Source organism: Antrostomus carolinensis, unplaced genomic scaffold (assembly GCF_000700745.2).
Source record: "Antrostomus carolinensis isolate BGI_N321 unplaced genomic scaffold, ASM70074v2 scaffold10103, whole genome shotgun sequence".
Classification (NCBI taxonomy): domain Eukaryota; kingdom Metazoa; phylum Chordata; class Aves; order Caprimulgiformes; family Caprimulgidae; genus Antrostomus; species Antrostomus carolinensis.
Genome location: NW_010307297.1, coordinates 42,925 through 56,229, shown reverse-complemented (window position 1 = coordinate 56,229; position 13,305 = coordinate 42,925). Strand labels below are relative to the sequence as shown.

Sequence of the window (13,305 nt, the reverse complement as noted above, 5' to 3'; positions counted from 1 at the left end):
AAGAAAACCAGCTCTATTTCAGATAAAAACCTGGAAAAAAAAAATTTGAGGGGACCTTACTAGAAAGCAAAGGGTAACAGAAATCTAAAAATTAGAAAGATATGACTCTAAAAATTGCTACGTTTTATGAAGTGATAGGAAGACAATTATAATATCTACATTTGCTTTAAACTTAATTTTCTATAATAGCTAACATTAGATTTAAATTTGATGAAGTTCATTTAAAGTAGTACTAAGTACTTTTAAAGGTAACTACAGGTAGTGTTTTGAGCTTTAATTTGCAATGAGAAATTACAATAATACAGAAAGAGAAAGCATATAACATGCTGTTACATAGTCTACTGCGTTGTTTTTCATTTGGTTGTTAAAATATAAAAACTGAACCCTACAATATAAATCCCTTTACATCCTGAAAAGATGTGGTCATAGAACTTTCGCTTCTAAAGGTCTTGAGTTGCATTTGCAATAGATTATTCATCTCATCTAAATTTAATAATCTAGACTGTATAGATCTAATCTAAAGTTAGAGAAACTGGCAGAAAGCACTGCCTTTTTTTTTCCCAATATGTTGAAATTAAGATTAGATTATTAAGAATTACATTAGGTTAAGATTAGATACTTCTGACGTCTAAATTTAGGTGGGATGCTTTCCACACTAAGAAGAAAGAATTTGGGTAAATTCTGAAACACTTCTTTGAAACACATAGCTGTGAGGTCCACTCCATAATAAAGTTAATTTGTTTCAGTTGCAGTGAACATAAGAACATATAAAATTAGATGGAAACTAACACCAAGTTCGCATTACTCCTCCAACATTTAACTTTTAATAATCAGTAGAAGTCACATCATTCTGCTGCTAAGTGTTGCTGTGGTTTGGATTTTTACCATTTTATTACTATTTTGCTTAAGGGTTTAGAATTTATGAAAAACTGGAAATTCACCTTTTTCTGTTCTTCATGCAAAACATTAGGAACAAGATTGATTATTATAGGTGAATTATGTGCTACTGTGAATACAGAGAAAAAGAATGTTATTGACTTTCATAGTTGTTTCCTAGTTAAGTTTCATCCACATAAGCCAGATGTTTTACAGCCAGCTTTTACTTTACCTAAATATACCTTAATTTGATTTTTCTGCTTTCTTCTCTCTGGGAGAGGGTCAAGAACAGGACAAAGCTGCATCTGCTCTAGTATTTTAAAGTATCCAGGTTGCTATTACAGTCACCAAAACACTTATTTCCACATGCTAACAGCCTCAGAGCTACAGTTTAGTCAAATTCTTTCTAGGTCTGTGTAGCCATTCCTGTACATTCACCAAGAGCTAGGATTTTGCACTGAAGTATATAATCAAAATAATGTGTATTCTTCCTTTATTTTTCCTATATATAGGTTCTCTCTTTTTTTTCCCCCCCTCAAACTACATAGGCTATGTACTATTTTTTTTTTTTTAAAAACAGATTATCACATTATATTGTGATCTAGAATTTAGGGACAAACTTCAAATATTATTCTAACTGTCCAAATTTAACAGCCTGTCATGTCAACAGGATAAAGTAATGAATTCAAAAGAAAACAAAAAATATGTCTTTTCATATTAATTATTAAGCATACAGTTGACATTCTTATTAATTTCAAATATTGTAGTCACATAGTCCTTTTCATTTTTTAATATAAATATTAAGATATTACTGCCCTAGTGTATGTAAACTCAAATCTGAATTTAGGAATGCATATTGGTCTGTTGATTGTAAGATTTTTTAAAATCGAGAAATGAAACTGAATGACTTTGGGTTTGAGACTCTGAGTTCTCTCTGTGTTAGCATAATGGACAATGTATCCTTATGTAACTCATGACAGAGCTTACAAACAGGTTTCCATCAGACTTTAGTAATAATGGGCAAAATCATCAATTAAATTATTCAATACATTTTATATTAGTAAGACTCCCGTAGATGCTGTTTATGTAAAAATTGAATGCTATTTGACAGTCTTTTCTAAATGTTGGATATTAAATGTAGTAACATGTCTATATTTAGAGCATCCAGTAAAATAATGGTGGGTGAAATCTTTAATTTTTGTCATCTGTACATGAGTTTAGAATAAGGAATCTGTTGTTAATATTTTCTTTTGATATTATAGGTAAGCACACTAGACTGGGTACGAGCTGAAAAAATCTATAACCTCTGTGAGGTTCTATTTAAAATTCACAAGGTAGGTTTCCTAATGATTACAATTATATTACTTAGTAAAGAAAGCTTGCCTTTTCCTGTTGATGATAAGCTCAAATTAATCTTAACTGGGAGTAGATAACATTCAAATAGTTCATCTGTTGTTAAAAAACACCATTAGTAATGATTAATGCATTAGCTATGTAAGTATAAGAGAATATGAAAAATGGATTAAGTTCTAAGTGAGCAAGTTACTAAAATGCTTCCATATTGAAGAAATTTTTCAGTAGTAGAGTTAGTCTCATGAAGTACAGGTGAGACACACAGCTAACTATAATGAAGCTGGATATTGCTTTTTTTCTTTTTGCCTCAGATTTTTAAGTGAATGTGATGTAAGCTTTTACTGTAATTCCTGATCTATATAATGATACTTTTATTTAATTTCAGGACTTAGAAGTATAAAATTATTTCCTTTTAGATCATTTGTAATTTGCAAATATTATAGTGGGTTTTACCTTACAAAGGACAACATGGTGCATATCTGTACCATATAATTTTTTATTTTTTTTTTTCCCCACCATCTACGGACAGTGTCATGTTTTCTGCTTAGCTTCCCCCAGGCAAGGATTTTGGGCAAAACTTTAGCAATCTGTGTAAATAATTGCCTTACAGAATGTATTTTCTAATAAGTTTCATCAGATAGATTAAATTCTCTAATCAAAAACCGCTTTGCATTAAAAAAAAAATATCAGGGTAAAGGGAAAAAAAAAAAGCAAAAAGATGAGTCTTTTCAGATAAAATGCTGTTTCACTGAAAAATTACAAATCAGCTTTAGTTCTCAGCAGCTGCTGTCCTGCTCTCTGCTGTTCCTCTTTGACCATGTACAAATGTTGTGGAGAAGGAAGATTGTTGCTATTACCTGTACAGATCTTGACTTAACATTACACCAGAGGAGAACTGAAGAAGTTTTTTGTTTGTTTGGTTAGTTGATTGTTTTTTTCTGATGCAACACAGTTATTCAGGACAATTTACAGAAGGAAAAGTGAAAAAAAGAAAAAAAATCATAGACCTGACAATAACACTGTTCCCCTTTACTGCCCTGTTCAGCATATAGGGGGAGTTCTTTGTAGCTCTAAATGACCACTTCAAAGAAAGGTGTGGCAGGGAGTTTCCATGTCCTCACTGCTCTAACTACTTGTCCCAAACTATCTTTCATCAACATGGGCATTTTTCCTACACAAATTTTGTTGACTGTGATTTAAAACAAAACAAAACAAAACAAAACAAAACAAAACAAAACAATTGAAACCATGATAAAGTTACAACCAACAGAACAAGGAGCACACAGAACTTGACAGAAATCTATAAAAAATAGCTTTCAAACATGAGCCGAGATCTGCATTTTACAGAGGTGTCAGTTCCATTAAATGGCTGCTAAAAGCTTCTGCTAATGTCAGCTGTCAGTTTTGCGGCCCATCAGTCGCTGCCTGCTTTTTCTGTTGTTTTTTCAGTTGTAAGCCTGCTGTCACTGGGCTGGGGAGGAAGGTTCAATTCTCTGGCAAGAGTGGGGAGAGAGAAGGGCTTTGGGCAGTGCCATCCCAGGAAAATGGCAATCCTGGAGTCTGGAACTTGAGCTCAGCTCCAGAGCATGGGCTGCAGGCGCACAGCCATATTTTTGTGGGCATAGCATTATTTTAATGTCACCGTGTCTCCAGATGGGTACACGTGGGCAACTTCAGGTCCTACCCACCATTAAGACAACACTAAAGAGCAGAGGCCTTGTCCCAGATTATTTGTTCTGTCTCCTTAATCTTTTTAAAAAATTACTTTTTTTCTTATAAATTAAGTCAGGCAGCAATGAAATTTCTACTTATTATGCATTTTGAGAAGATTTTGCTGTGGTCTGGGTTTTGTTTTTTTCTTCTTGAAATGTTAGTACTGATTTCAAACTCAGCCCTCCTTGAATATTCTGGTAATTTCAAGGGCAATCTATTCCTTAAAGCGAATTCTGTGATACTTTTTAATTAAGAAAAATAAGTGGGAAATAAACTACCCAAGATCTAACTCTTTAGTGTTCTTGACATTTTAATAAATTAATGCTTAATTGCCAGTCTTCATGAGTACATTAGCTAAAGTACAAAAGCTCAAATTCAACACTTTAACCTCTTTTTTGTTGATTCTTTGGCATAAATGACAAAGAGGCAAACTGAGCAAATCCAAAAAGATAGAAAAAAATCTTAACAGATTAAGATTTCTACATTGAAAACTGAAAGATGGAGTTTATGTTGTAAAAACTGTTCAGGGAGGGTATTCTTGAGGATTTCAGAAGCTGGTTAGAACTAGTGCAAAGGCAGTGGAGAGTGCTATTGTGTCTTCTCACAAAAGATGGATTTTAAGGCAAGATGCACTTGTTACCTAATTGTAAGCTTCTCTTCTATGTTTATTATGACATGAGATAAACATGGCAAATAAGAATCCAGAGGGGAAATGGCATTTAAAAAAAAATGTTTCCAATATTTTAGATTTGTGTGTATGTATACATACATACATGTAAAGGCACACTTGCATACACAAACATGCATAGGCAAATATGTGAATTAAAATTAATCTATATATCACATACTTGCATATTCATGGCCATTTAGTGGTAACAACCAGATGATTGAAAATGTGATCTCTTTTATCTCATGTGTTTCTTCCTATACCTTGCCTCATGTTTACATTGTCATTTCCAGAATTAGCCCTTGGGTGCTTGATAAATTACTGCATTCCTTGGTTTTTAGCATATTGGAGCCTAATTAGAAACAAGTAGTTGTATTCTCCTGTAACACTGATACACAGCTCTTGAATTGTGTTCAAACAATTCAGGGATTTCTGTTCTTTTCACTGTAAACAATATAATGCTACAAACTCCTTCTAAATTATGTATGTATTGCTTAGGTAACTTTGACAGCATTTTGGAACTGCAGAAGTAGCTCAGATTACATGATACAGGCTAAAATGAATAAGAAGCAAAGAGAGAAGCTGTCTTTGAAATTATTACTTAATGCTCAGAACATTTCTTCGAGGTAATTAACATAATGACATAACATATCCAAGTACCCATTACTTACAGAATACAATGTTGCTTTAACTGTTTGTTTTTGCTAGATGAAGAATCACATACTGAAACATGTCTTTCAGCTCTGGCTTGCTGATGATTGCTGGCTACAAGCAAACTTCTATTTAGGCATTCATCAGGACTTTGAGCTTGAAGACCAGAGGCCGTATTGTTTCAGTGTTATGGTTGGGCATGGCAAGAGTCATTATTTCAATGTAGAGCTGGGCAGCGAGTTGGCAGTGTGGGAGAAATCATTTCAAAGAGCAATTTTCTTGGAAGTTCAAAGAACAGGGGTAAGTAATGAATAATTTAAATGCTGGAGCTCTTTCATCCGTAAAATAAGTATAACAAGTATTTAGATAATTTATATGTTTAATAATTGCATCAGAGTGATGTGTTCCATGGCTAAGTATCTGAGAACACCTTAATATGCTAATAGCTTCATCATCAAATCAATATTTGTATGTCAATGACTATGTAATAACAGTCTGTGAGCATGTTATGACAATTTGAAAATTGGAAGTAGTAATGTATAAGGTCACCTTGGTTATAAGAAACTGGAAATGAATACATTTTACAAGTGGAAAATAATTTCTGTGGAGATTATTTAGTCCACCTTGAGCATTTTCTTCCAGAAAGCTTATTTTCCACTCACATAAGGTGAATATGTTCTGTTGTCAAATAAATATTTTGCTCTTACATTGTAAATTGTAAATTGGGATTGTCCTTGCTAACATTGGAAGAGTTCGAAGACTCAGCATAAAAGTGAGAGGAAAGTTTGTGATAGTTTTCAATTCTCAGAATTAAACAGCAGATTATCACTTTCTACTGTCTAGTAAAGTTGTCTCAAGTCAATTATTTTCTCAGATCTGATGGTGCTCTTCCCAGTAGGTGGTTTTAAGTTTAAGATCAAGATTCTTGATATAATTGTCAAAATGTGTGTGTCTATTAGCATTGTGGTGATCAAGCTCCCAGTAGAATCAGTGAGTGGAGTCCAAAGAATTATTGTGCTTATCCTAAAGCAGATACTTTATTCTAAAGGAGTATTTTGTGGTATGAAGACAGAGAAGATAAATTGATTTCTATTTAAGTTACAATTTAAAGCACCTCTGTGTGATTATTTAAACAAGTTATTAGCTGAACTTTTAGATCCATACTCCCAAGTGAAATGGATACGTGGTATGGGAATATATGAATTAAGAGTTTAGGCCTTCTCCAATTTAAAATATTTTTACACAGTTTGGCACAAATGCAAGCTTGATGTTCAGGTTTGGAGGGACCACCTAAAGGTGTTTACGATAGAGAGATCACAGCATTAGCACAGCTTGCAAGGAACAGGAGTCCTAGCACAGGTGTTGAATCAGATCTTCTAAATTTCCACATCTCTGGGATTCTGACAAGGTTTGCAGGTACTTGTTTAGAATGGTTCTAATTGTCTTTTCAGACCGATGGGGCAACAAAAGGGATATTCAATTTTCCTATTTATTATCCATATAAAAAGCAGATAATATATAATTAAAATTAAGTATAATGAGGGTGGAGATTAGCTGGTTCTGTATCTGATCTGATTTCTGAAGTATTTATTGTTAAATCTCAAAACTTGTTGTTCTCTTGCATCTTAACAATCTCTATATTAAGGAACAATTCTTTGCTTATGGAATGATCTTTAGTCATATGAATCCAACAATCTCCTAGACCCGTATCACACAAAAAACATTAATATTTCTTCCAGCTATGGTTTCACCTATCTGAAACCTCCAGGAGAGGCATTAAATTAAAATCCTGATTAAAATGCTTAAGTCTCCATATGCATGTTTCCATATCTTAATTTTCTCTCACTCAGCTGCATACATTCAAGTTTGTTGTAAACCACTATTGTCAGTAGGATGCAAAGTGCTGCAGTCACTCTCCAGCAGTGAAAAGTCTTTTGACTCCGCTATTTTCTTTCTTCTTTCAAAACATAAATTCTGTTTTGAATGCCCTTCTTTTCAGAAGGATATCAAGAGCAGCATGAATGAGGTGCAACTTAACATTACGTAGATTATTTCAAGGCATAAAAAAATAGCTGGCATTTCACTATCCAGAAAATTGAAGGTTGTCACCAGTAGGTTAGATCGTCCATAAAAATTATTTCTTTTGGAGAAGGACCATAATTGCAGTTGTATTCATAACATGAATGGGCATGATTCATGGCAGGTGTTGGATTGCAGTGTCATTTCAGACATTCTTATTTAAATGTAGCTTGGTTCTGTTTATTGTTGAGGGTCATTAGGATCTTGTCTTTGACATTGTTGTTGTTAACCTTATCCTGTGCATGTTCTTTGTATTTGGTGTTTCTATAAGAAGGATTGTATTTCTGAGAAGATTCTGTCTTTACTCAGTTTATGAAAAGAAATGTTAAGGTGCAGTGGTATGTTCAAAGGTGCTTTTGAATTTTATCTGTCTGTGTTGTGTGATATTTTCTTACATTTCTTCTGAAAATGGCAGCAGCGTTACAAGACAGAAAGAATGCAATAAAGCAGGAAGAAATCCACCTCACAATATTGTTCCCCTTTCAGCTGTCTTAAAGCTATATTTCAAGCTGCAAATGCTTACAAAAACAAGTCTACCAAGAAACTGTGAAATTCAGTAACTCTGATGAAATTAATCTGTTTACAAACAATGATAGTAAGCAAACTTATGTTAAATCCATGTGCTAGAAATAGCTATATTTTCTTCCAATAAAAATAGTGTATTCACTGATAGCAGAATTTGCAGAGATGGAGCAATAGAAATGCAATAAAAGTAGGGTAGGAAATCAGTTGAAAGGCAGAAAAAGTGCTCTTCAAATGTATTTCTGTGAGGTTAGTAATAAAAGTCAGCATTGCAATGGAGGAATATAGTTAGTGAGGTCCTTTCAATCATGACTAGAAGTTCAGTCATCTCCCACAAATCCCAGCAAGCCTCTGTGTCTCACCCAGAACATCCTAAACAGTGAAAGACCAACTAATAAAGCTCAGATTAAGTAATTTATCTTTTCTTGAATTTTTTTACAGTGTAGACAATCTTCAAAAATAAAAGATTAGCACATTTTCCAGATCTCTTACTAATTCGTTGACCCTTCAGAGTAGTCTGGCATGACTATGGGATTTCATTCCATGTTTTTCAATGTCATCTTTTTTTAAGTTACTTACCCAGTATTCTTCCTTCTCCTCAAACTATTATTTTCAAAGGAAATTATCTTGACTCATCTGAGTCTTGGATATAATCATTAAATTAATGCAGAAACATCTCAATAGGATGATTTTGATCTGTGGGATCTTCAGTCTTGTTCAACAGGAGGATAGAGGAGGATATTACAATAGTATTTGGTAGTGGACAGAGGGAAGAGTGGCAGTAATACATTTCACTGTCAGCTGTAGAAAAGTTGAACTAACTGTTTTGGCATCTTGAAACTTTGTATTTGTTACATGGATGACAGAAGACAGAAGAAGAATCTGCTTCACAAGATGGAAGTCCTCTCAGGAGACTGAAAAAAACATGCAGGAGGGAAGTCATCTATTGCAGTGTCTCTAAAATACCTGCAGTTGGTGTGCGGTGAGGAGACATGGTTACATACTTCCCTCATTTATCTAGCAACTTTTAAAATAAAGTTTTCCCTTCGTGCTTCCAGCTGTGATGCAGATGCTGCAAGGTCTTTCGAATCCTCACACAGCTGAATGAAACCATTTACAGTGCTTTGACAAAAAAAGTTGTTTAATATGAGTTACTGCAAAAATTAAAATAGATGCAATCAATCATAACAGAATAACCAAGGAGTTTTCCTGTATGGTTATTTTCTGTGCTTAAAGCTAAGTAATTCTAGCAAACTTTTTTTCGTTTTGTTCTGTAACTCAAAGACTGATCCCGACAGACAAATAAACCCTGCAAATAAAAGTATAATATATATTTGTTGAGGACAGGGATATGAACGTATTGTGCTAAGAGGAATGTCAGCAGTAAAATTCATGTTCCTGGAATGATACAAATTCATCCTGTGAGGAATATACATGAAAAATAACAACAACCAAAAAAAAAATCACCAATGTTGTAATAATATTTCACTTAATTCCCTGTCATATGAACATTACTGGAAATCCAAAAGCAGTCTATTTTGAACATAAATGTATTATGAAATTACCTCATTTTCCCTCTTTATATTTCAGTTAACATGTATCTGTTTCTGTGCATGTTTTATCTTTTTGTATGCATTTTTAACATTTACTTATTTTCCTAAGAGTTAACAAAAAACATTCTCTATAGTGAGATTCTTATTGCTAAACACGTAAGCAGGACTGGCTCATTGTGGCTCAGAATTGCTTGCTGATTATGTCTGTTCCTGGATAAATGCAAAAATAATTATTAGGAGCAATTGTGCATGCAGACCTGGCTGTTTTTTCTGTAGGTTTCCCATTTCAATTTTCATTCCAAAAATATTGTGCTGCTAAAAGACCATGATTAAAATTCTGAAAAAAAAGAAGCAATAGTTAAAACAAATGCAATTAATTGATTCCTTTTCTGCTTTGTAAGCAACAATGAATTCCTGTTCAATTCTGGTGAGTCTGGCCAATCTCTGTTTTCATTTGTGAGCATAAGCAGAAAGATGACAGACGTGAGAGTAACATATCTTACAGTATCCTTAGTTCACCATCTTCCTGTTCCAGACTAACATTTCCCTCTATACACTGTATGTTCTTTGGAACGACCTCTATGAAACGTCTCAGGAGTCTACAACCATGTTATTGATAATTCAAACAAAACAAAACAAAAGAATTACCTAATTATTTTGAGGAAGTGGTTTGCCCAGTATCTTTTCCTCAACTTTGTATCTCTTTCCTTTTTGCTTGATGCACGCTATCTCTGTTTAAGTGTCTGGTCCTGGTTACTTTTTGATATCTTCTCTTCCATTAATCTTTTAATTTCCTTGTAATATCTTGCCATAGATTTTACCAGTTCATCAGTTTTAAATAATTTCTAACCCATTCATAATATTATTCTCTGAGAAAGGTGAAGTTGCTTTCCATAAAACATGCATTGTTTATTGTACAAATCCTTTCAGAATCCATACTGTTGACAGATTTTGGTTTTCATGTCTTGTTTTTCTAGTAAAGTTTTATGGTTTTAAAGTTTTCTTTATAAAACTTATCCATGTAATGCTTCCCTCTCATCCCTGCTTCACAGCTCAGGAAATAATCTGTGCAATCTCCTCATTCCTACAACTACTTGCTGTTTGTTCTGGACTGTTGCTTAATTTTACATGCATATTGCTGTTAAAAGTGCTCTGAAAGGGTTCACTAGAACTAATTGAAAACATACAGAATTGAATAGGTTTCTTCCAACTGATTTTAATAACCATTCCAGGAAAGGAGTATTTTCTCGTAATTTCCCTTTAAAAGTGTTCAGTTGACTATATTGCATAAAATAGCTATATAGTAGTGACTGTACTCATACATACTGCTTCCTAACCTTTCATAAGCAGTAGTTGATTTATAACATGAAAATACGTTTATATTTCAAATCACCTTCTTGTTTCTATGATGTGTACAATCACTTAAAACAATGAGAGATCAAAAAGAAAGAACTGTGCAAAACTGCACTGACATTTGAAAAACCTACATTTTCACCAAATTAGGTTGATAAATAGCTTCCATATTTTGAGCAGCTCCACAAAGAACCAAAATTAATTTATGTATTTGGGCTTTTATTCTCAGTCCACTGGAGATAACAATAAACTCCTCATGATTTCAAAATTAGGAGCGAGCTGGAGAAATCCCTTTACATAAAAGTTCAAATGGCTTCTAAACTATTTTTTTTTTTCCCCTCACTGAACATCATTGCATATTTTGGCAGCATTCCTTTATATATGTTTAAAGTATTCAACAAGCCACTGAGAATGTGAACAGTGGTGTGCACTTGTCAGTGATGTGTATTCCTTGCATTCCCACTGTATGATGGCAAACTGCAAGGAAGTGTGAAATTAGCCTCATCTGAAACGATTTTTTTTAGCATGAAAGGTACTATTCCAATTGAGGATTTTGGATTTAGAAAAAAATGAAGAAAATGGTTTGTGATGTTTGGACCCAGGCAGCCTGGGTCTTCTTCCTGGAACATTATGCAACAGGGGTTTTCTAGCTGTTCTCCAGTGGCTTTTTGAATTGATCTTGCAACAACTCAAGTTAGATGTAATCAGAATAGATATGAGAGACTTGTGTCCCCACTGGGACTTGGGCAGATATTAGGTAAGTTTCCACTCATCTTTCTGTCACAGCCAACCTAACTCTTCAGACTACCTGATTTCTGAGATGCTCAGAAGACTTTGGGTGTCTCAATAACTTTTCAGTCAAAATAAACACACTCATTTTTTCTAGGCATCTTTGGGAATTAAGTGGTGCTTGAGGAATGGTAGTCTAAATCACCCTCTGAGACTGAGCAAAAGAAATCCACCTAAACAAACAAAATCTATCAGGAATTAGGCAGTCTGAATAAGAAGTAATTGTCATTTCTAGCTTATTAATCTAGCAATTCTTTATGGTAAACTAAGAGGATAAGTAAAATAGGATTGGCTGATCACAGTGTAATCCTTGTGAGCTCCTAATGGTATATTTAAAATGCAAAAAAGTTAAATACAGTTGGCAATGCTATTTTACTTTTATATTCTGTGGTGGTGATGTGGTGTGGTGATGACAAAACATACATGAAACAGAATTGTATATAGAAATCCCTTTAAGAATGGAAACACCACCATATGCTAATTTCAGAGCTACTTTCTGAAACAAACAAATAAGCAAAATAAATATCCTCCTTAAATTTAGGTGAGGTAATAAATAGCAGTTGGATTAAATTAGATGTATAGTATCATTAAAAAATGCTTATTAGTTTGTTACCAGAAGCACTCAGTTTAATTATACAATTAAGTTTTCGATTGTTTTCATTATGTACAGAAAGCTTATTACAATTCCAATTTAGCAGGTCATCTTTAGAAATGCTATTAGGTTTTAATTCATTTTCACACTGATGCAATAAACCCACCATTCTCCAACCCAAAGAAAGGTGCTGAGAACCATACAGATGAGTTTTAAATACATTTGTAAAAATTATTAATAATTCAAAATTCAGATAGCAGGTGAGAATCAAGCAATGCATCTTGTATAATTTTTTAAAAAGCAAGAGAATGTACCAATTTACAAGGCTATTGAACAAAATCTTCTTTACATATTCTGTATTTTAAACATGATTAAAATAAAATGTTGATCTTCATGAAGCTACACCAATATTTCTAAAAATAGTAGTACATCTTAAAATTACAAATTATTAATTTTGAAAGGATGAATCCAAAGACTTGTTTATATATCTCAATATATTTATATTTATTTATAAATCCAAAGATTTAGATAACAACAATGATATTATTTTACAAACAATCTTATGAACTTGAATAAGGATGAAACTATTACAGCTGTCAAGAAGTTACTCATGGAATTTCAAATTTATAGAGTAATATTACCTTAGAATTCAGAACTTAATTTTGTACTTACAAGTGTCTCTTTTTAATATTTCTAATTAAAATCCTTTTTCAACTGCAAAATTCCAGAATTTATAGAACATCGGGAAAGAAAAATCCTTTATTATATAATAGCAAACTGTATCAAAAACAAGTCAGTGCTTTTGTTGGAGTAAACCAGTAGAGTTCCACTAAAATGAATGGTGCCAACCTGGTTACTATACCTGCTACTGAGAATCTGGCTCAGGTATGTGAAAATATACTTGGGACAATCTAGAGGCAGGAAACTGTTAAACATTCAAGTCACTCTTGTATCTGGCTTTTCTTTATGGAAAAATGAGTTTCTACAAAACCACAGAGCTGTTGCTTGGGCACAGAGATGAGGAAGCCCAATCTCTTCCTCACATAAGCTTAGGCTAGAAAATGCACTTTGAAATTTCACTGCTAGAGGATGACCACTGCTAAGCTGCTGGCCTTTGATTTTGTCCTCCTACCTCCATTTCTCTCATTGCATTTTCC

General features: G+C 33.4%; 1 protein-coding gene across 1 annotated transcript in view; it reads left to right on the top strand.

Moving 5' to 3' along the window:
- The first annotated feature begins 1,769 nt into the window (after positions 1 to 1,769).
- Positions 1,770 to 13,305, top strand: part of LOC104522956 (gamma-2-syntrophin) — a 34,247-nt gene continuing 22,711 nt past the window's right edge. Inside the window, exons 1-3 of the mRNA XM_029084354.1 lie at positions 1,770 to 1,832; positions 2,139 to 2,210; positions 5,318 to 5,560. Coding sequence (XP_028940187.1) covers positions 1,770 to 1,832; positions 2,139 to 2,210; positions 5,318 to 5,560 — 378 coding nt within the window. The remainder of the gene's footprint in view (positions 1,833 to 2,138; positions 2,211 to 5,317; positions 5,561 to 13,305) is intronic.